At 40.0% G+C, this 21,024-nt stretch overlaps 1 protein-coding gene across 2 annotated transcripts; it reads right to left on the minus strand.

The window, feature by feature from the left end:
* Nucleotides 1-1,182: 1,182 nt before the first annotated feature.
* On the minus strand, nucleotides 1,183-20,014 carry LOC111948476 (alpha-2-macroglobulin-like). Of its 2 annotated transcripts, XM_023961782.2 has the most exons (36): nucleotides 19,873-20,014; nucleotides 19,523-19,703; nucleotides 18,766-18,922; nucleotides 18,367-18,419; nucleotides 18,115-18,135; nucleotides 14,897-15,065; nucleotides 14,726-14,810; nucleotides 14,527-14,647; nucleotides 14,318-14,432; nucleotides 14,124-14,233; nucleotides 13,344-13,499; nucleotides 12,970-13,206; nucleotides 12,757-12,820; nucleotides 12,291-12,436; nucleotides 12,055-12,204; nucleotides 11,772-11,969; nucleotides 11,380-11,449; nucleotides 11,076-11,202; nucleotides 8,161-8,386; nucleotides 7,927-8,056; nucleotides 7,603-7,724; nucleotides 7,396-7,447; nucleotides 7,189-7,272; nucleotides 6,931-7,107; nucleotides 6,760-6,841; nucleotides 4,783-4,939; nucleotides 4,610-4,684; nucleotides 3,374-3,539; nucleotides 2,887-3,083; nucleotides 2,596-2,811; nucleotides 2,390-2,508; nucleotides 2,198-2,288; nucleotides 2,053-2,121; nucleotides 1,863-1,968; nucleotides 1,751-1,790; nucleotides 1,183-1,634 (listed from the first exon to the last, which is right to left on the minus strand). In XM_023961782.2, the coding sequence occupies exons 1-36, from the start codon at nucleotides 19,953-19,955 to the stop codon at nucleotides 1,631-1,633; spliced, it is 4,356 nt and encodes a 1,451-aa protein (XP_023817550.1). In that variant the 5' UTR covers nucleotides 19,956-20,014; the 3' UTR covers nucleotides 1,183-1,630. The 2 variants fall into 2 exon arrangements, with proteins under 2 accessions (XP_023817550.1, XP_078790051.1); XM_078933925.1 differs by lacking the exons at nucleotides 18,115-18,135; nucleotides 18,367-18,419; nucleotides 18,766-18,922; nucleotides 19,523-19,703; nucleotides 19,873-20,014 and having other exon boundaries at nucleotides 1,723-1,790; nucleotides 14,897-15,112.
* Between the last annotated feature and the right edge of the window lie 1,010 nt (nucleotides 20,015-21,024).

The raw sequence follows: 21,024 nt of genomic DNA on the forward strand, positions 1-21,024 counted from the left end.
ACAAACTGCAGCATAGAAAAAAGCACAAACGTTATTATCGTCTTACCTTTAGTTGTAAATAAAGTCCATACGCCGCTCCTTCTGAAGAAAATGAGTTGCCGCTTCCTATCACTTCTTCTAGTATTTTTTAGCGTCATAATCTCAGGGCTCACCGGCGCCCCCTAACATGAGGCACGAGAACTGCAACATGAGGCACGAGAACTGCTGGCCTCACCCAGCGGCTTTTTCGCCGTCGTTTAGCGCTCAGCACAAGAAACACGTCCCTCACATACAGTTATTTATAAAAACAAGCACTGTGCATCATATACATCTGCTAAATTATTTAAACTCAGCTCATATAGTACAAGTGATTGAACCGACATACAGAGAGACAGCAGTACCGTCTGACTGCATAGGTATTGCGCAATCCAAGGTGAGGCTCAGCGGGCTGGTGCCTCATCGCACGTCACTTAGTATCTGAACGGCAAATGCGGAAATTCAGCGATTTTGAAAAGAAAAAACACCCAAAAATGGTACATTTAAATGGAAAATGACCGCAAAGCACAACTTACTGATTAAATATAATAATTGAATTTATTTGTTCTCTTTTCTTCCCATAATGACAGGTGAGGCTGTGCCTCACCTGCCTCTCCTGACTGCACGTCACTGAAGTTGATGTACCGATGATGCTGTTGTACGGAGCTCTTAAGCCACATTGTAATTAAAGCACTGTTTAGACCTTCCTTTACAGTACCTATGTTCTTTCTCTTACAGCTTATCCCATCAGGGGTCGCCACAGCGAATCATCCTTACTGTCGAGGACAAGATGCATGGTAGAGTTGGCAATGTTTTACACTGGATGCCTTTCCTGACGCAATCCTCTCAATTAAGCCGGGCTTGGGACCGGCATTCCGAAGTAGAAAAGGGAACAGGGAGCAGCCTGGATTTGAACCCTGGTTCCACGGACAGAAGGCGTCGCAAACCAGCCCAAGCTTAACCGGCTCCCAACTTCCTTTAGAGTACCTATACAGGCTTGTAATTGATTTGCCCACCTGTACCCACCTAAAGGGGCAGTTATGATAAAGCCATAAGCATTATCAACCCCAACAATCCTTAAAGATGAACTCAGAACGGCCAATGGAGGACTTGAGAGCTTCTGAGATGTCCAACCAGATTGAACATTCCTGAAATAACATAAAACACTTTTTGCTCAAAGGTTTTTATTCAAATATTTCCACAGAAACAGATGAAGTTGGACCACCAAAAAATGTGGAAGCAAGAGAAATATTGAACACAGAATATCAGTGAATGCTGTTCCTGATGAGACAAACCTTCCACCAAACACTTAACAACAGACACCAACTGCTGGTTTTGACTCCTAGCAGAAAAAAGCTTAAAAGGCCAGCACATCACACAACGTCTAAAAAGGAAATGACAAAAAAGAAAGAGGCTTAAAAGAACAACCCAAAAAGGAAAAAACGCACCCTGTTCACCAAAAAGATTTCAACTTTGTTACTGCTGTTACTTCTTCACAAAAGGATGACATGTATTTTTTACGGTATTTCCATGTGCTTTTCTTATTTTGGTTTAAACACTTCCTCCAGGGCTGTAACTCCCATCACGTCTCACTACGAGATGGATGTCAGAGCTTTCACCTGCAGAAAAAGAAATACACATTAACATTAACACTGAATGGATAAAGAGGAACAACGACTCATTATGTGAGATAGTGAGAGGTTCTACATTTCATAATAAGTGCAGCGTTACCTACTTATTGCAGGGAGAAGTGTAATCAGTGACCGCCTCATCACCTGAAACGTAAAGTGAAAAACATCAGAAAGGAAACAACAACAGTCAAAGATGGAGTCAGCAGAGAGTCGTACTTGTCTGATAGTAATCGTAGACTTTGACCACGGCTGGTTTCAGGTTTCCGACCTGCTGATCCTCCTCCAGGATCACATTGAAAGTTTCTTTCTGACCCTTCTTTAACTGTGAAGTACAAACAGGGACACATGCATGAGAATACAAAACAACCAAATGCTTCATGAACCACAAAGCTTCAAAGCTTCTTACCCCGTCCAGATAGATGTTGATGTAACCTTCCTCCACGTCCACACGCTTCACCAAGCGGTTTTCCTTCAGCTGTGACACAAACAACACACATGTTGTTAGCCCAAATAAGAAAAGCTGGTCTGGACTAGCAAGGATGTTGTCTCACCATTTTCAAAGAGTTGTCCTGCAGAATGTAACCAGACAGCAGCTTAATGTTGATCACCACCATGTTGGTTTCCTCTCGTCTGCCCTGAAACCTGTGGGAATCAAACCCAGCAGAACTCTCAAACAGAACCAGAACATCGAAAGAGGCATTGTTTTTTTAAACACTTTGGGTTTAAAGATGATATCTACTTACTTGACTTCCACAAAGAGCGTGAACTCTGGTCGGGGAATGTCACATTGACCCCTAGTGTTGGTAGAGATTTCAAAGGCAGAAAAGTCGGAAGGAGGGGGGATGTTGTAGAACAAAGAGATCTGGAAAGACAACATTTAAACCATTAACAGCACATTCTCTGAACACATGGACTTCCATGACTGTGATTGATTTCTACTTGTCTGTACCTGTGCCAGCACACAGCTCTGACCCTCAGCTTTAATTGTGTACTCTCCAGGAATCTGGGTCAGTTTCTCTTCTTGGTAAAGCAGTCTGTTGTCCTTATTTACAGTGAAGCGTTTGTTCAGACCACCCACTGAAGTCACTGTGACTGTAGTACTGCCTTCCGGACTGAAGGTGGCAGTAGCATACTTGGCCAGAGCTTGGAGGGCCACGACTGTGTCCTGTGCAGCAAAAAAGTTGCAGTGAGTGATGTGTACGTCTCCATGTTAGAGCTACATGAATGTAGGAGGAGCTACCTGTGTGGACGAGAAGCCGCCAAACGGATTCTGCTGCTGAGCGAGCCAACGCACGATGCCGGCGGCATAATCCAAACCAAAGCCTGGCAGAGATGGACCGGAGAGCAGAGCCAAGAGCACATAGGACGTCATCTCCACCTCCACTGAGTCCAGGTCTGTTTCAGAAGCACCGTCTCTCTTCCAGTGACGAGTACCTCCTGGAATCCAAAGACAAATGATTTTCATGTTGGTCATTCCATCTATCCTGTTTTCATTTGAAGTAATAGTATTAAATAACAAAAAATAGTATAAAATCTATAGGGCTCCATCAAGGTGGGGGTCCAGTTTTTGATGATTTATTTTGTTAGCAACTTCTTAGAGTTGGGCAGATGTCTTTATAATTCAGAGCCAAGTTATTTTTTTCCCATTTTACCAATATCACATTGTCTGCGACATGTCTTATAAGCAGCTTGTTGCCACTGTTGAAAGTCTTGATCTTCTGTCTTACCTTCATTGATGGACTTCTGGTCCAGGAGGGTGATGAGTTTGCTCCTCATGTCCTGGTCTCCAGCCAGGGTGAAGGTGTAGGACAGCAGGGCGACGGTGTACAGATTGGTTATTTTACCCGACACTGCAGTTCTCAGACATTTCAGGCAGTTCTGAACCACTGGATTCTGGGTAAAAATGCACACGACAAGGTGAAGTTTAGTCCATGAAGATTAACAATAGTGAATGAATAATGCATTATATTTATACAGATTATGTGTACTTGCATCTTGCATCAAATTAATGTCAGTCCATTGACATAAACACCAGATCAACAAAACACAATTCTACACTGGCAGTCTAGTTGTTTAATTATATAAATTACAAACTAAAATTACAATGATTTAAAATGGCCCTCATTAAACACCTGATTTGCCAGATTGTATCCCTGTGCAAAAGAATAACAGCCCCCAAGTGAGAGTTGGGGTTAGACTTGGTTCAATGGACCATCTCTACAGATTATGTCCATAAATACTCCAACATGAAAAACATCTAAAGACACTAAAATTGGATTTCTCCATAAGTTGACACTTCAGTTTTAGGATTTGCATCACTGCATTATTAATATATGGACCCTTGTAATCATGCCACCAGAGAAGCATTAATTCTCTAACTATTTAGCAGGTTCAACTTACTGAAACTGACATTTTTGAGCTTGTAAGATATTTTAAAGAGTAATCTTTTTTCATTCATCTTCTAATCCATTTTTCCCTTTCGGGGTCACGGGCCAGAGCCTGTCCCAGCCACTTGTGGTAGAAGCCAGGGGACACTCTGGACAGGTTGCCAGTCTTTCGCAGAGTAGAGTGTCTGCAATCACACACCCATGCACTCATATTCACACCTAGGGACAATTTAGGTTGACCAATTAACCTATGAAGCATGTTTTAGGACAGTGGGAGGAAGCCGGAGTCTCCAGAGAAAACCCACACATGCACAGGGAGAACATGCAAACTCCACACAGAACGGTCCCCCATTGATGTTCTGGTCCAGATCCCCCAGCCGGGACTTTAATAGGGGTCTCCTTAATGTGAGGCAAGAGCACTAAACACTGCACCACTGTGCAGCCACGGCCATTTTAAAGATTCAATTTCTATTTTTGCAAAATGACAAGAAACGATTGCTTTACAAGTTTCACATCAAATATTTCACTGACAAATTTTTTCCAGTTAAGTTAGTTGGGGTTAGGTTTAGGGCTTACAGTGGCATTTCCGTCCAGCTCCAGCATGGCAGCAGCAACGTAGGCTGTCAGGGACACGTCATCACTCACTCCCCCCTGGAAATTTGACAGGAGTGACGAAATACACATTAAAAATATTGTTTAGTGTACATCAATGAACCCAAAACAATCAGATTTTGATTGAAGTTCCAAACCTTCATGCCGTTGTGGAAGAGTTTCCCAAGAGACTGAATGCAGCCGTCGGGCTTCTGGAGTCCAGACAGCCAAGTTCTGGCATCTTGGATGTACTTCTGGTCCACGAAGATGTACTGTTTTGCAGCGTTGAAGGATTTCATGACAAAAGTAGTAAGCCTACAGAAAGAAGTCACAAAACACATCACACAAAAAGTGGTTAAAGTGGAAAGCAAATGCATGAGAAAATATGATGGTCTAACATGCTTAGGTCATGACAGGCTAACAGAATGTTGAAAACTCGTGGATAGTAAAATAAATAAATAATAAGTTTATACAATACCATAAAATCTTAACACTAAAGGAAGGACTTTTTAAATGGCATTTTTGATCTAACTGGGATTCTATATGTATTTGTTGCAACATATTTAATACATAATATATCTGTCATGTGGAGTTCCACAAGGCTTTGTGTTAGGTCCCATTCATTTTTTACTTGTTGAAACAAAGTGCAGGTTTTGAAAAACCTGAATATTTTTAAGTTGCTTTTAACTTTAAAAAGTAACCATTGGGAAACGTAGAATGAACAACCGCAGTACTGAACAATAATTACTGTTTACTACATCTGTGATATACATCAAAACTTATTCTTGAATTATTTCCAAAGAAGATAAAGATCACAAATGCTAACATCAACATTAGCTTATTGTACTTTTTTGGTGCTCAGATATCAATCTCATATAGATTTTGTTTCATTTTTAGGCTTTTATTTTTAATAACATTAGAACCCTTATCCTTATTTACGTGCACCTGTACGGGTGTTGTCCCACACAAGTGCTGAGGGTTTTGGGGTTGTCCAGGCCCATTGAGGGTCATGGAGCAGTCTTGCAGTGCCCTTGAGGCTCGTACGGACACCTCAAGGGACAAGTATTTGGAAAGTACCATTGTCGTGTGTGATAAATGTATAGTGAAGTCTTTGTAAGGCTAAAGTAAGTTGGTGATGCTGCTGTATGATCCTCTTCCAAACTATAGTCATTGGTAAAGTGCAAGTTTCAGCCTCATAATGACTCCAAGCAAAGGCGACATGCACATAGTGTGCAGGTGATATGCAAGTACCTGTAGGATGTCCACAAAGACTACAATCTGACTGTATAATTTCCTCATTAGAGGAGAGATTATTGTGTGCTATACACACACTTTTATGGACCCGTGTTTAGCACATTGTTGAACATTGTCACATGCCTGGTGTGTACATAACTGTTAGGAATAATTAGAAATAGAATAGTTAGAAACTCCCTTTTTACTATTATTAAATTTACCTATACATTTTATTACACTAATGGTTTAAACTTAATTCACTGAGCATGTATTATCATCTCAAAATTATATTGCATCCTAAGACAGCACAAACAAGCTATTGTCCTCACAGTTTCTCCTCATCCTCCCTTTTTACTTTTTGTGTGTTCTGGTGTTTGTGCTCTGGCAAATGTCTGTGGGAACATCAGAGAGATCTGACACTTGAAGCTTTATGACCTTCAAGTATCCAGCCTGCAACAGCATGTGGGTGGGTTTTTCACACCATAGATCCCCAGACCATCTTTTGAATATGTAAATGTCAGGTATATATACCAAGCCCTGTTCTGAGTGTCTTTGTTCAGACCTGGTTCAGACCTTGTGATCCTGTTCCTCTGTCTGTAACCCTGCGTACAAATCTGTGCTGTTTTGTGCGGAGTAAATCTACACTGAAGCTAAGTAACCGTCTCTGAGTCATTATTCATTCATTTCTGTGTGCTGGAAACTGAAAAGGGAACGAACCAACCTAATATTTTTATTAATACAGTCCTTTCTAGAAAATCCAGTTTCCTCACAATAACTTAGGGCTTCAAAATGTGACATGACTACTTTCTTGCCTCCTCCTTAGAGCCTCGATGGTTGAATAATTTCAGTGCAGTCACACAGCAAAAAAGCCACAATGAAAGTAAACACAGAAACTTCCCGACCAGGTGTTTCCAGACGGGTCACCCATTCCAAAAGCGCTGTAGGAACCATCATCACGTTTGTAATTGAGCTCCCTCTGATATCCTAAATGCACACACAGGTGAAAATCCTTCATTCACGTTTTCCTGATATTTTCATCAAAACACAAAACATAATATTTTGGCGACTCTCACCGCTCTCCAAGTATCCTACAGCCATCTTCTGAGTTGACTCTTTCAGCTGACCAGTGCTCTTCAGGTAGTCGAGGATAAAGATGTTTGGAGCAAACAGCAACATATTTTGTTCTCCACAGCCATACGGCATGGCCAAGAGTTTGTCTAGGTTCTTCATGGCCCGGCCCATCAGATCACCTGTAAAACCCAGAAGAGACGTCAGAAACTCCTAGACTGGTTCTGGCTCTCTCCATCCACTTCAGAACATGTTTTACTGACCCACAACAGACACAGAGGCTCCCTCTGATCCATTCACAAAATCTTCAGGAAGCTCAAGAGAGATTTTCTTACTCACTGGTCCTTCTAACAATGAGCAGAGAGACAGAAAAAAATCAGAAGACTTTAAAAAATGTATGTATTTGTCCCAAAACAGTCAAAATTGCAATCATTTTAAGAAAATGTCCAAATGTTCCATTTCCGTCTTACTTGCAGGACACAGGAGAGCGTTGTGGCTGACCATCTGTGGGACTCCTTCAGCCTAGCAGAAAGAATGAACAATCAGACCTTCATGTAAGAATACTATCAGTTCAACTATCAATACTAAGAAATTCAGCGCACATTTAACTTTTTTTGAAGTATTGGGATTATAGGTGTTTAGCTGTAAAAACCTGATTTTTAGGGGAGGGTACTAACCTCTACCAACAGCGTGGTAATCACAGTGTCGACCTGACCCAGGGTGGGGACTGTGACCACCTCTGTGCCACATTTCTTGTTGCTCTTCTCAGCCTCAGCGCTAACCTTCAGAGTCACATCACCTGTTGGCACAAAAGCATTGTTTGCCATTGAATGTCCTTTTCTCAGTCACAGACACAGGAAAGCCTCTTTCCATTTCCCTGCAGTTTGGTGGTTCCTTCACACATTCTCTAAAGATCTTCAAGAACAGGACTTTGAAGGACTGAAACTAAAGGGGGAATGTTTGTTTGGAGATTGTACTCGTGTTTGTCCATCCAACACTACCTAGAGCAGTTGGCGTCACGATCCAGGAGAAGGTCTTGCTCTCCTCTGCACACAGACACACACTGCTGTAGACGCAGCCGTCACAGTTCTTGAAGGTGAACTGATCAGACTTGACCAAAGTTGCCTTCACCTGCAAAGGAAAGAAAAAATTCAGATCAGAAGAAGAATACACAGATTCAAGAATTGATCAAAACAAAAACAGATTCTTTTTTGAGAACCGAGGAAACTGTTTACCATGATGCATTTGGGGAGGTAGTTGAAGACGGTGGCTTTGAGAGTGAACACCTCTCCTCTGACGACAGAGTAGGGCAGAGTGAGGCTGACAAAGAATGGCTGGAAAGCTGTTAGTCTAACATTGGGAGCAACGCCAAAGCCAGCAGGAGACACACAGAAAGCTCCGGCTGTCCACTTAGTGATGGTGTCAGGGACGGTCTTCACCAAACTGGTCGATCCACTGGATCTGCATCAAAGAACCAACAAGATGTCAAATGGAGATAGATTCCCAATTCCTTTCATGAAGAAAATCATGCATCAAACCTTTGACTTACTCATATTGGCCCTTGTTCAATACATCAAACAGAGTTACATTAAACATGACACCCTTTGTGGTTTTGATGCAAGAATATTATGGCACAACAAGTTGGCTGTGATCTCCTCATTGACTATAGGGAGTTAAAGTGTTGCTGCAGCAAACACAAACCCATACCATGAATCCTCCACCACCATCCTCAGTTAAACAGAACATGTTATTCTACCCCTAAAATATAATTTCTCATGTCAAGAGTGTGACTTAGGCCGTTTTATTGTGCCTAAGTAATGAGTCAATGGGATTTAGGTAATTTTACAAGCATTTCATGATGGATGCTGATTCGAGAAATAGATATTTTTTCTTTTTTTTCAGATTTCGCGGTTATTGCCATTATTTAGGGCTTTTCCCATATTGGTAGGTAAAAACTGTTACTATGCTAAACACTAGGCTAAAAATGTTCCATAAGATTTCATCTTTTGATAAATTCTTTTGTTAAAAAACGAAAAAAGTAAAAATAGCTTTTAGTGGCTTTTAGAAGTGAAATTATGACTTATCAAACAATGTTTGAATGAACAGTCGGATTTTGATGTCTCATTTTCTCAGCAGTAAATAATTCAATTATCATTTTGATACTGTATTATAATCTACAACCCGAAAAGAATCCCAAAAGACCCTGTTCATATCTGTGCTTTTTAGTTAGATGTTATATGAGTTACCATAACATGATTTAACTGGTGTAATAGTAAGCTCTTCTGCTTTGTCTTAAGGCAACTTGCAAACCATTATGGGAATCCTAAATGTAGCTTAATAAAATAGACAAGATGATAGCAAGATAATGTTTCTCATAGTAATCATACCTTTTTAAAGAGTCTTACGTCACCACTTAGGTCACCAAAATTAACATAAAACAAAAAAAGTTGTTGAGCGTTCCTGATGCAGATCAACATTTTTCTACCAACTGAAGCTTAAAGATGGAAAAAACAATGAAAAAATGGTTGAATAATCTCACTGACTGTGAAAAACAAGCACCGGCCCCATCTAAACCTGGACATAAGAGAGACAAGCAGATAAAGGTTGACCCTGAAGTTAAGGATTTCATTAAGAACGGCTTGAGGGACCTGCCCAGTGTTGATTCACACTATACTGCAGAAGCAGAGCTAGAAGTTCCTTTACCCAGGTACAACCATCTCCTAACTACAGTGTGAATACCAACAGAAGGCTGCAACTTCTTGAGTGAGGGCTGTTGGAGTCCAATATTTCCCAACGTTTTTCATGAGATATATTATGTGTTTATTTTGCGAAATATCATTGGGACTTTTGTGTTTCATTCAAACAGGGGAATATTAGTAGGGATGTATTTGACTGATGGGTCTCCTAGAAGATGAAGCGAGGCAATATAAGTCTTAGGACAAGCATTCTGTCAATGATGAGAACTCTCTTTGGACAATGGACTTGCAATTTGTGCTACTGTGTCCAAAAACCCAAGCCAGCAGTCTAAAATGCTAATCTAAACTGCCATACCTTCATCCTGTTTAACTTGGGTTCAAAGAAAGCTACTGCTACATTTGGGACAAATCAGAAGGTGACCAGTGTAGTGAGGTATTTGCTCATCTTTAGTGTTGTCATTTTGAAGGTCTAATCAAAGGCTTTCCATAACTCAAGGAGATCATGGTGTGAAGTGATGGTTGCCGTTATCACAATCCCAATGCGTGTGTGGCGAAAGCAAACTCTGAGCTTGCAAAGAAATATGGGGTACTAATAACTCAGAAATACCTTGTTGCGGGTCTTCCATATGAAGTGTGAAATAATTCATAATACTATTGAACAAAAAATAGCAGATATTTCACCCCAAGAGACTATGTAATTACATTTCCAAGTAAGTAAGTATAATTGCAAGTATAATCCTAACCCCTTAACATGTGAAAGTGCGCAAGCACAATGGGTTCCTGTAACTTAATAGATCTTTCTTCAGGCGACAGGCGAAAAAGCTTGATATCCAACTGTGCATTACTTGCAGGCTCTTCAATTTAGCAGTGAAGGCAAGGTCCATTGAGACTGTCCCTCTCAGAAGCCTCTGTGTGAAAAGAACTGTCATAAAGGGTACGGATGTCAAATGGGTCATTGGTATGGATACAATTGTTTCTGTTTGCTCTGACGATCAAGAAGAAAGTTCTAGAACCTCCAGTCAATGAAACCCATCAATTCTTTCACAATTTCCCACACTAATAGGCATTAGACAAGAACCCCACAATGAAAAGCTGGAAAGAGAATTGAATAATTGCTCATTCCTCCTAAGCATTATGTTCACTTAGTTTGTTATTAATGTTTTATTCATAATAGAATAGAAGGCTTCAAATTGCCTGAATCACAAAGGCATGTTTAAAAATTGGCCTAAGTCATTTAATTCTCCCATGTTCCATATTTGGGTAACTTTGTTGTTTGTATGTCAACAGGCATCTGTTTTCATAGCTAAATTTGATTAAACTTTTTAGCAACTATTATATATTCAAATAGCTGTTTAGGTTTTTGCATTTCCTGAAATATGTGAAAACATGACTCATGCAATTATTTTAAGAAGGTGATGATAAGCAACAATTAGACAATTTAGAGTTTCTTTTACCCCACAGAAACCAGGTCCCAGATCCAGGTTTCAGGGAAATATGTTCTTATGGTCTCCGTTTTCTCTCCCTCTGGTGCTGGGGCTGCCATGCCTGTCATCCCTGACGGCGTACCATCACCAAACATCCCTAAAGGCCAAGTTGAAAGAGCACAAAAGAAAACAATAAACCCATTTTAAGAAGAAGCTCAACACATTTTTAGGTTTGCTTGTTTGTTGATGAACAAGCATCTTTGCATTTTTGCAAGAATTACTATTCAAATATCTTTGCGCCATTCATCATTATTTAAAAAAAATGTTCCCCTACCGTGTTCAAAGGTAATGCAAGATCTGGGTGCTCTCACATCAGAGTTTGTAATTATTTTGATCCCAATGTTCTGAAGAAAAAAAAACAAAAGAACAGCAACGGGTCAAGAACGCTTATATGAATCAACTGGAAATTAGGCAAATGGTCACAAAACAGCAGAAGGACTCAAAGGTTATTGGTAAGAATAGATGGACATGTACTGAAATCAAAAGATACATAAACAATGTGATCACATTGCGTGATCCACATCAGAAAAGGAAAGGGAGTCCAAAAGGAAACTCAACTTGATATAAAACTGCATAAAATAAAATTAAACTCCAAAAAACTGGAAAAAATGTGTTTGAACCTTAGTAATATTTGCAGAAATTAATAAGAAAAGTAAATGACTTTACCTTGAAGATAGTGTAAACATCATCACCCTCATATAAGGGAAAAATGTGTGAAACTGTATCACGAAGTTCTCTGGGCAGGAGTTCGGGCTCCAGTGCAATCGGTCTTGGCCATGGTCTAGGAAAGCAGGGATTGAAGGAGTCGTCCTCAACCTGATAGTCATATTCCCACATTTTCTTGATGGGCAGCTGGTTGTAGACCTGTAAGTAAACCAGACCATGAATCTGGAGAAAACAGTACTAACTCTGAGGTCAAAGTGCAGGAATATTGGGGGGAAAGTCGTACATAGTCAACCGTAAGCTCCTCCTCTGACTTGAGAAGGAGGACACTCTGGTCAATGGCTCTGACAGAGCAGAGGGAGCTGGGCTGAGCCCGCAGAGTCAATGTGGTCTTTGCTCCTGGAAGCTCCTGGACAGCCGAGAACTTCAAGGACACCTGCACAGGAGACAAAGAAGATAGTTCAAACACAGCACATCAAGTCCCGACTTTTAAGGAGTCCAGTTTAAAATGACATTCAGTACCTTGTTGTTGAGGCAAAGCTGAATGGGGAAGTCCCTGCTGTCTGCAACAACTTCTCCACTTGACACTATGGTGTAAACCACCACCTGGGCAATTGGAGCCAGGTCGATCACATTGGTGAGGGGGATCTTTATCGTTCCTTTGTTGACTGGAGAAACATTTAAAAATACAGCCGTGTATCTAAGTTCTCCCAACACTATGATGCAATTATTACACAGACAATCTTTGAACAATTTTATACAAAACATATTCAACTTATTTTTTTTGATGAAGCAACAAAATATATTTTTCAATGGCTGTACACTCCGTTAAGAGGAAAATGTTACAATCAAAGATGGAGGTGTCTGGTATACATTATAGTAGGTAAAGTCATTACATTGGATAAAGTTTTGTCATTCAAGGATTGCTTAAACGTATCATTAGCTTGATGTTAGAATATAATATTAGACTCAAAACTTAGGTTTGTACCTGTTCTATCGTTAACCGCCACTTGGACAGTGCCCTGCTGCACAATGGAACCTTTGGACTCCACCTACAGACAAAAACAACACGACGAAAATGACTGTTTTGGGATTGAATGCAATCATGTTTTGATAGTAATGGAACCTTTTAGCTAAGGTTCTAGATTACATTATGGGATGTTGTTTGACTTGGTTAAACGAAACAATGAGATGAACTGACCAGGTAATAGAAGTTAAGAAACCTTTGCCCTTTCTGTAGATCCTCCCCCTGGATGATGTATTGAGCCAGCAGGAATCCATTTTTGTCGCATGGTATATCCACGCTGTTCTCACTGAACCCCACAAAGCTCTTGCTCTGGGAGTAAAATCTTGTAACATACTGGTAGGCCGTCCCATAGTCAGGAAACCGTACTTCAGGAACAGTTTGTTCATTTTTTTCTTTTATTATGGTGGTTGCCTGTTAAGACAATAAGATCCAACACCAGAGTTATACTTTAATATACTCCTTTTATATCTTCCTATTGGATTATTGGTCCAACATGAGACCCGTTTAGTGCAGAAAGCAACAAGCAACTGCAAAAGGTCACCACTAACCGACAGAGAGACTGATTCCGACCACGAGGATGTGTCCAGAGAAAACACAGCGATTCCTTTCTGATCTGTATAGAGGGTGAATTCTAGTGAGTCTACAACATACAAGTAGACTGCTTGGTTTGCGATGGGACTGCCATCTGCACCAGTCACTTTGATCTGCAAAAAAAGAAAGAAAGATTGAAGTAAAAAAAGAGATTGCTTTGACATAATTATTTGAAGATAAATGCTTCACAAAGGGGTGAGGGTTATTTGTTAGGTAAACATGTGGGCCTTCATGATTATTCCAGGTGTCAAAGGTCAAAAGACTGATTAACTAACAAGGTTTTGGACCAAAGGTGTTAGCAGCACACTGTTTTTCTAAAGTTTCAATGCTGAAGCAAACCCAGAGAAACATTAAACTTTAAAAACAGAACATAATGCTTCTGTGACTGACAGTCCTGATTAATAGGTTGGATGGGGTTGTTGACCCACCAAATGGTTCCTAATAACAGTTGCAGCCCACTTCTCCCCCAGAGGATAGCTAAAACCCATCCATCCCTTTTCTAAATCTGCTTCTTTTTGGGTTCATGGGGTTGCTAGAGCCCTATCCCAGCCTCTGTTTGACAAAGGCAGGGTACATGTTGGATGGTCGATAAGTAAAATGGGAAGAACAACTAGCAGGGTTTTATACAAAGGGAATTATTTTACTTGTACAGTGTACCAAACATTCTAGTAAAACATGTGACCAAATTAAAGCCATCTGGTGTGATTTTCAAAATATACTTGCATGCTAATGATTACCTTTCCCTCGAGCGGGAGGCCCGGCTTGTAAGACGAGGGTAGGTCCTCAAAGGAGACGGTTCTGATCTGAGTGGTGAAGCTGGCACTTCCACTGGCCTTAAGAATGACACCTGTGTGACAGTAGACAGATCAAAGCTTATAAGGAGCTAGTGCTAGTAGCTAAAAGAGCAAAACCCAGGTGTGCCACAACATACCTGTACCAAACTCCTCTAGTTCAGCCGTCACCTCAAATGAGTCAAAATACTTGTAGGTATTTATGGCAAAGCCTGCCAAGGCTACGTTTTGTGTGGCGCATCCACTTTTATCCGTCTGCAGAAACATTTTTTAAAAAAGGTGACTTTTCAGTACTAGCAGATATTTGATGTTCAAGGACATTAAGTAATATAGTTCATATAAAACTCACAGAAAGTTCGAATGTCTTGCAGATGTCCTTTTGTTTTGGGGACGGCAACCAAGAAAACTGGTTTGAACGTCTGCAAAACTCAGCTCTGACTGATCCTAGAACTGGTTTCCCATAGGTGTATCTGCGCTAACACATTTTTTAAATTACCTATATACACAAATAACCCATTAAACATTTTTAATTATTGACGGACACTCACTTTCCGCAGATCTTCAGTGTTACTTCATCATCCAGGATGGTGATCACAGTGGGCAGGTTTACAGTTACTTCAAACTTTGGCAAAACTATAGCAGACAAAGCAAAATCAAAGTTATGATTGAGGAAACTGATGGCATTTTATTCCTAGACTAAACCTCTCAGTAGTCTTTACCATATTCTTTTATCTCAAAGTTATGGGAAACCGTTTCTCCTTTGTCTGTCTCAGCAGTTATCACGTAGATTCCTTGTGCAGCTTCAGGAATGGTGGAGTGAGAAAGGTCAAGAATGCCTCCATCAATGGACTTGTCCATCCATTGAGCGATGCGGTTTGAGTTGGGATCCTGTTTTAATACATGAATGCTTATAAAAAATATGGTCAATCAACAATCTCGATTGTTTTCTTTTTTAAATGTGTACTAAGCCCTTTGTGCATCTTTGATCAACACTAACACAGTAGGACAACACTGTGCAAACTTTGCCAGGAAGGCTAAGAAATGAAAGTAACTGGAGCCGGTGCAGATTATTGATAAAACCACTAGGTCCAATCAAGTAAGTTATGGAACCACATTGTTAAGCAAGTTCAATTGATAGTTAAACAAGAACTAACTAGTTACAAATATGAACTGTGATTAAAAAGTCTTTTAGATCAGTGTTTTTCAACCGGTGTGCCGTGGGAGAGGGTCAAGTGTGCCGTGAAATTACCCATTTTTACTGATCTAAAAACATTTACCATCTCCAGGATTTCAGCTCTTTGTTCATGCAAACAGGCCCTGATAAAACACTGAGTAGTTAGGAATATGAAAGATCGCAAAATACTTTTTTCTTTGTGTTTATTTGATTCTATTAAAGACATTTTGATAAGAATGACAGTACCACGATTTAGCCGCAGCTACAGCTGTTTTTGGAAATGTCCCGCCCCTTTAACTGTCTCCACCAATCATTCTTGGAGACTTAATCACACGTCTTCAGTCTGACCAATCAGAAGTGGTTCAAGTCTTCACTTCCTTTTTCCGATTTAGCTCAGAAAGTCTCTCAGTTCTAACAAAAATACCAGCTAAAGCTCGTCTTTAGCGGTGCAGATTTCCACAGAATCCGGTATCAGACCGTGGAACAAGTGAACAAAACAATGAAGCTCAGACACAGTCTGTCTGCCTTTGGTGGATTTTTGCAGTACATCTGCCATGATGCATTGGGTTAAAGTGACAGTGTCTCAGCGCACAATGAGTCTTTCTTTAAACGTCTTGAAACCACATCAGTTTTTAAAACTTCTAACTTAACTTTTATTACATCTTTTAGAAAAAAAAGCTGCAACTTCCATCTTTTTCTGCCACAATTATCGCAAAAATGCATGTGAGATTGTGGAGGAACCGTAGATCAATACAGACTATAGAGTTTCCCCTTTTTTTTAATTTTTGGATGCTGGTGTGCCGCAGGATTTTTGTCAAGGTTAAAGTGTGCCGTGGCTCGAAAAAGGTTGAAAAACACTGGTTTAGATCATGTATAAAGTACAGCGAAGCAACTGTGCACAGATGTGCTGATGGTTTAAGTATCATAGTCAGTTTGTCTGTTCTAGTTGATTGAGTGATGAGATATGATTCTCAAATTTTCTAAACAGATCAGTTGGCCCTAACACAGTAGAAACATCTGCTCCTTTTGTGGCTGGATAAGAAACTTATTACCGTATTTTCCAGACTATAAGTCGCCCTATTTTTCATAGTTTGGCAAGGGGTGCGACTTATACTCCGCAGCGACTTAAGGCCCGTACACACCGGGACGAATATTCGCCAGGCGTTATTCGCCAGCGTTTTTCGCCACGTTTTTTGTGTTCACACCCAGGCGATTTTCGCTGACGATGAGTGGAGTGAACATGCAATTTCATTCCCTGACATTAGATGGCGCTTAATGTAAAACAGAAATACTCCTGTACACAAGGTGGCGCTGCGCAACTTTACGCTTCTTAAAGTCGCTTTTCACTCAGAAGAAGAGAGCAAGTATTTACACGCTTGTCAGAATCAAACAAAGAAAACATGAATATTTCAAGCACCAGTAGCTCCAACTGGTGCTTGGTTCGGGGATGTTTTAGAATGTCCGTCATTATTGCTTCGCGGCTGTGTAGACGCTACTTGGCGTCTATCTTCTTCGCTGGTATGTGTGCTCAGCAAGGCAGTTTTGTTTGAGCGCCCCCAAGTTGTGTTTTACTGTAACTTCAGAAGCTCCAGACACGTGAGCAAAAGCGCCGTTCTCATTGGTCGAGTAGATTTCGACGCGACGCGTCGAAAAAAAAAACGAACCCGAGGCGTTTTTTTTTTTTGACGCTTTAACGCCTGGCGTTTTTTCGCGTCGGTGTGCACACTCTCATTGGGGCCCTTTGTTTAGTCACGAGGCGTTAAACGTCGGCGAAAATCGCCGGCGAAATTCGTCCCGGTGTGAACAGGCCTTTATTAGAAATAAATTGAAATAAATACATTGTTAACCCTCCTGTTATGTTCATTTGTGAGGAACAGAGATGATGTTCCTGGGTCATTTTGATGTATGAGGTATGTTAAGAGTGTGTTAAGTGACTCAGAGTATCAGCAAACATTTTATGACAGTAAGATCTTGAAGGCTAAAAACATAATATTCTATTTTCCAATAATTTCATAGATTCAGAAATGCAATAAAAATGACTACATTCTACAAATACAGGATGAAAACAGAGTATTAGTTGGACAATGATGCTTCAGGAAAGGAATAAATAAATAAGTATGAGAAAGAATTACTGTGAAATTATGAGATAAACAGTCTGCTATGATTGTGTCATATCAGTTTGTGCAAGTTATTATATCTTGGTCTCAGATTTTGTCGAATAAAATTCACGTCAAAATGCGACTTATAGTCCAGTGCTACTAATCTGTTTTTTTTTCTACTTTATAATGCATTTTTGGGCTGGTGCGACTTATACTCCGCAGCGACTTATACTCCGCAGTGACTTATAGTAGGGAAAATACGGTATTTAAAAAAACAGTTTCATAGAAAGCTAAAGCAACTCTCGCATCTTAAACTTTAGTATTATTTACAGATATTGATGCACTTTGCATCTAATTCCATTTGCCCGCTTTAACCTCAATCTTATAAAGGTGATTTTGGGAAATTTTCATAGACTCAACTGAAAGCAAACTCATTCTTCAACATAAAGTAGATTGCACACATTTGTCTGGTTTTTTTTTTTACCTTAAAGCGATTTCAGCAATACTACAATGTGTTTAATATCCTTTGCTTAGGCTACTTTTGTACATGCCCTACATAGACTCAATTCTGCGGTTTGTTCATGTCTGGCCTGGAAAACTCTTGTCGGATCTTCCAATCTAGTCACCCCAGTTATGGCTTTACTGTGTGAATGCAATTTCTTACCTCAATTGTAACTTCTTTATACTGAAAGAAAATAAATAAATTAGTTATTTTTTTTACCAATTTATACCATCAGTTAACAGAAACAACATTTAACATTATATAACTTACTAAAGTTCAGTCAAGCACCTTAAGCTGATAACAAATCACAGACGGCCCCATATAAAAAATGTTCTAGCTCCGCCCCTGGGCAACAGTAACAGTCACAGACCCATAATTACTCAAAAACACTAAAAATAAAAGCTAAAATCTCACCATGCGGTTTACGGGAATAAAGTTGGTATCCATGGATACAATCCGGAACTGAACTTTAAAGAGAAAAAAAAAGAAAAAGAAATGCTACACAGATGATTTAATGATACACAGAGAACACAGATGACATTTGCAAGTTTTACATGGATGTATTTTTCAACAGGTTAATGAATGGTGTTGCTGGTTTGAGGTTTAGTTATTTCAACAATAAAAAAATGTATTTATTGGTTCGACAAACGTGTCATTTGTATGTCACTGAGAAACCATTTATTGGGCCTTAATGCAGGAGATGGAAGTCTGAAAGCAGTTAGGCATCACATACATGTTTACATACAGGGTTAATGTACCAAATTTAAAAAATTTGATTTAAAAACTGTATAAAGTCCAGAACTCAACACTCACCGGTCTGTCCAGGCTTGTAGATGGGTTTTTCTGTCTGGACAATGTGGACAAAAGCAGGAGGTTCTATCAGGACTTTGGTCTCCTGGTACAGTGAGTCCATCTTACCCTGAATTTTCACACTGATGGATGCCACAGTTGTGCTGGACACTATAGGGACCTGCAAAACCAGCAAACATTTAAAACATGGGACTGGGATTCACAAAAAAAACCTTTTGTTGCTAAATCTTTCCAAAAACAAACACAACAACAATACAATGCAGACGTCTACACTGCAAAACCAGCAAGATGGTTTTTATTGGTTTGTCCTATTGGCTGAAATATTAAATTGACATACTTCTTTGTTATTTTCTTTATGTCCTGGTTTGTTTGGTTCTTACAGACCAACTTTTTTTGTTGGATGGGAATCTTGAACCTGAACTGATATGTGCTTAACCCTTTAACACTGGAGCTGTCTAGGCTTCAGAATCTGTTGGAATTACATTTATTGAGTTAAACTTTGAAAACTTCTGGCAATTGAAAGAATGTCAATACTGGACCTAAAGCTCCAGTGTTGACGGGTTAATGCCAGCTCTTGCTTCAAACACATTAAAGACGTCAACCTGGATCAGGAAAGGACAGATTTTAACAATCTTTACTGATTACAAGTACTTTTTATCTTGTTTTCTGCCTCTGTAGTCACTTCCAAATAAATCAATTGCTAATTGCTAATGTAGCATTGAATTTAATAAGACGTCAATAAAAAATCTCAAAAACAAACCAGAAACTGGAAGCAGCGGTAGATTTCAGTTTTAAAAGACAGCTGCCCGATCTTCGTGCTGGAAGAGTCCACATCCAGGGTGATGGTCAAGGAGGCGGGCTCTGTAGGGGTTTTGATCAGAGCGCACAAGATCTCCTTGTTTCCTGCTGTCAGATGGGAGCTGACAGTCACCAAATAGGTTCTGTAACCAGAGGACGGAATAAGAAACATAATCACATTCAGATCATTTTTCAGCAGTGATTTTCAGCTCTTCTGCACAAAAGTCTGCTGCTAAACAGATGAAACACGTACCTAAAAAACCAGGTGAAACAAATCAATCAACTCTGACTGTCATGTAGAAATCTACTTACGTTTCATTGAGGCTGGCTGGCATCACATGGTGCAGGTAGGATCCAGCAATGATGGCAGCGAGCATGAGCAGGTGAGATTCCATGTCAGGCTCGTGCAGGCTGCGGTGAGCATAAACAGGACGCTTACTTCTCCTTCTGCAGATAAGCGCAGCCGAGTCTGTCTAGAACGACAGGAGTAAGGCCCCCGCTATCAGGCAGAAAAGCGGATGTAGGCCACAGGTAACACTTCAGGCACCCACACACAGCAAGAAATGTGCCATGCTATACCGAGTAAAAGGCAAACATTGCAGACTCGAAGCAGTTGGGGCCAGCAAAAGGTCAAGCCTCTTTCTCTGAAAAAAGGAACCCACATTTGAACGGCTGACGCACTAAAATAGGACAATGTCAAGTTGCAGGTAGAAGATTGGCTGCTGCACAGAGGAAGAAGAACTCAGCAACGCACGAACTCCACTATAAAACTCTTACTTTAGCAAATGTTCCTTCTTCTCTTGGGGGCTTTATTATTATTTGACAGAACAGTACAGAAGATATTTGTTGAAAAAACGTTTTTAAAGTACTTTTATTTGTGAAACAAATGCTTGAGCCTGTAAAACGGTTTGTTCTTTCTTTTCAATGTATAATAGAGAATTTACTTGTATAATAATTGTTAAAAAAAAAAAAGGTTTCTACTTCACGGATTTTGCCTATCACGGGTTCTATTTGGAACGTAACCCCCGCGAAAAACAAGGGTTATATATATACAAGGGTGGTATATATATATATATATATCTTATCAAATGTTGCCACCTTAAATGAATTACTTCATTTAAGTGAAGTAAATGAACAAGTCTTCTTCTTTTGGCTTTTCCCATCAGGGGTTGCCACAGCAAATGAGTCACATGGTAAACTTTGCAATGTTTTATGCCGGATGCCCTTCCTGATGCAACCTTCTCAAGGCAACTGGGCTTGGGACTGGCACAGAAGTAGAGAAGGGAACATGGAGCAGCCTGGATATGAACCCTGGTTTCACAGACGGAAAGCACCGCAAACCAGCACGAGCTAAACTGGCTCCTTCTATTAGTAACAAGTAATTGAGTTAAATTTATTCAGCCTAATTTCTTACGTCTATAAAAATCAATATTGTTTATCCAACTCAAATTTACATATTTATTT

This window comes from Oryzias latipes, chromosome 2, assembly GCF_053564925.1.
Source record: "Oryzias latipes strain Hd-rR chromosome 2, Olatipes_Hd-rR_3.1".
In the NCBI taxonomy this organism is placed as follows: domain Eukaryota; kingdom Metazoa; phylum Chordata; class Actinopteri; order Beloniformes; family Adrianichthyidae; genus Oryzias; species Oryzias latipes.

What these genes read in the sequence shown, in the direction of transcription:
- LOC111948476 (XM_023961782.2), bottom strand. Translation starts at nt 19,955, where the DNA reads ATGGAATCTCACCTGCTCATGCTCGCTGCCATCATTGCTGGATCCTAC. An exon ending in ATAAAGAAGTTACAATTGAG is followed by an intron (nt 15,066 to 18,114) that starts GTAAGAAATTGC and finishes GTATTAAAACAG; the next exon opens with GATCCCAACTCAAACCGCAT. An exon ending in GACCCGTCTGGAAACACCTG is followed by an intron (nt 4,940 to 6,759) that starts GTCGGGAAGTTT and finishes TTCTTTCTGTAG; the next exon opens with GCTTACTACTTTTGTCATGA.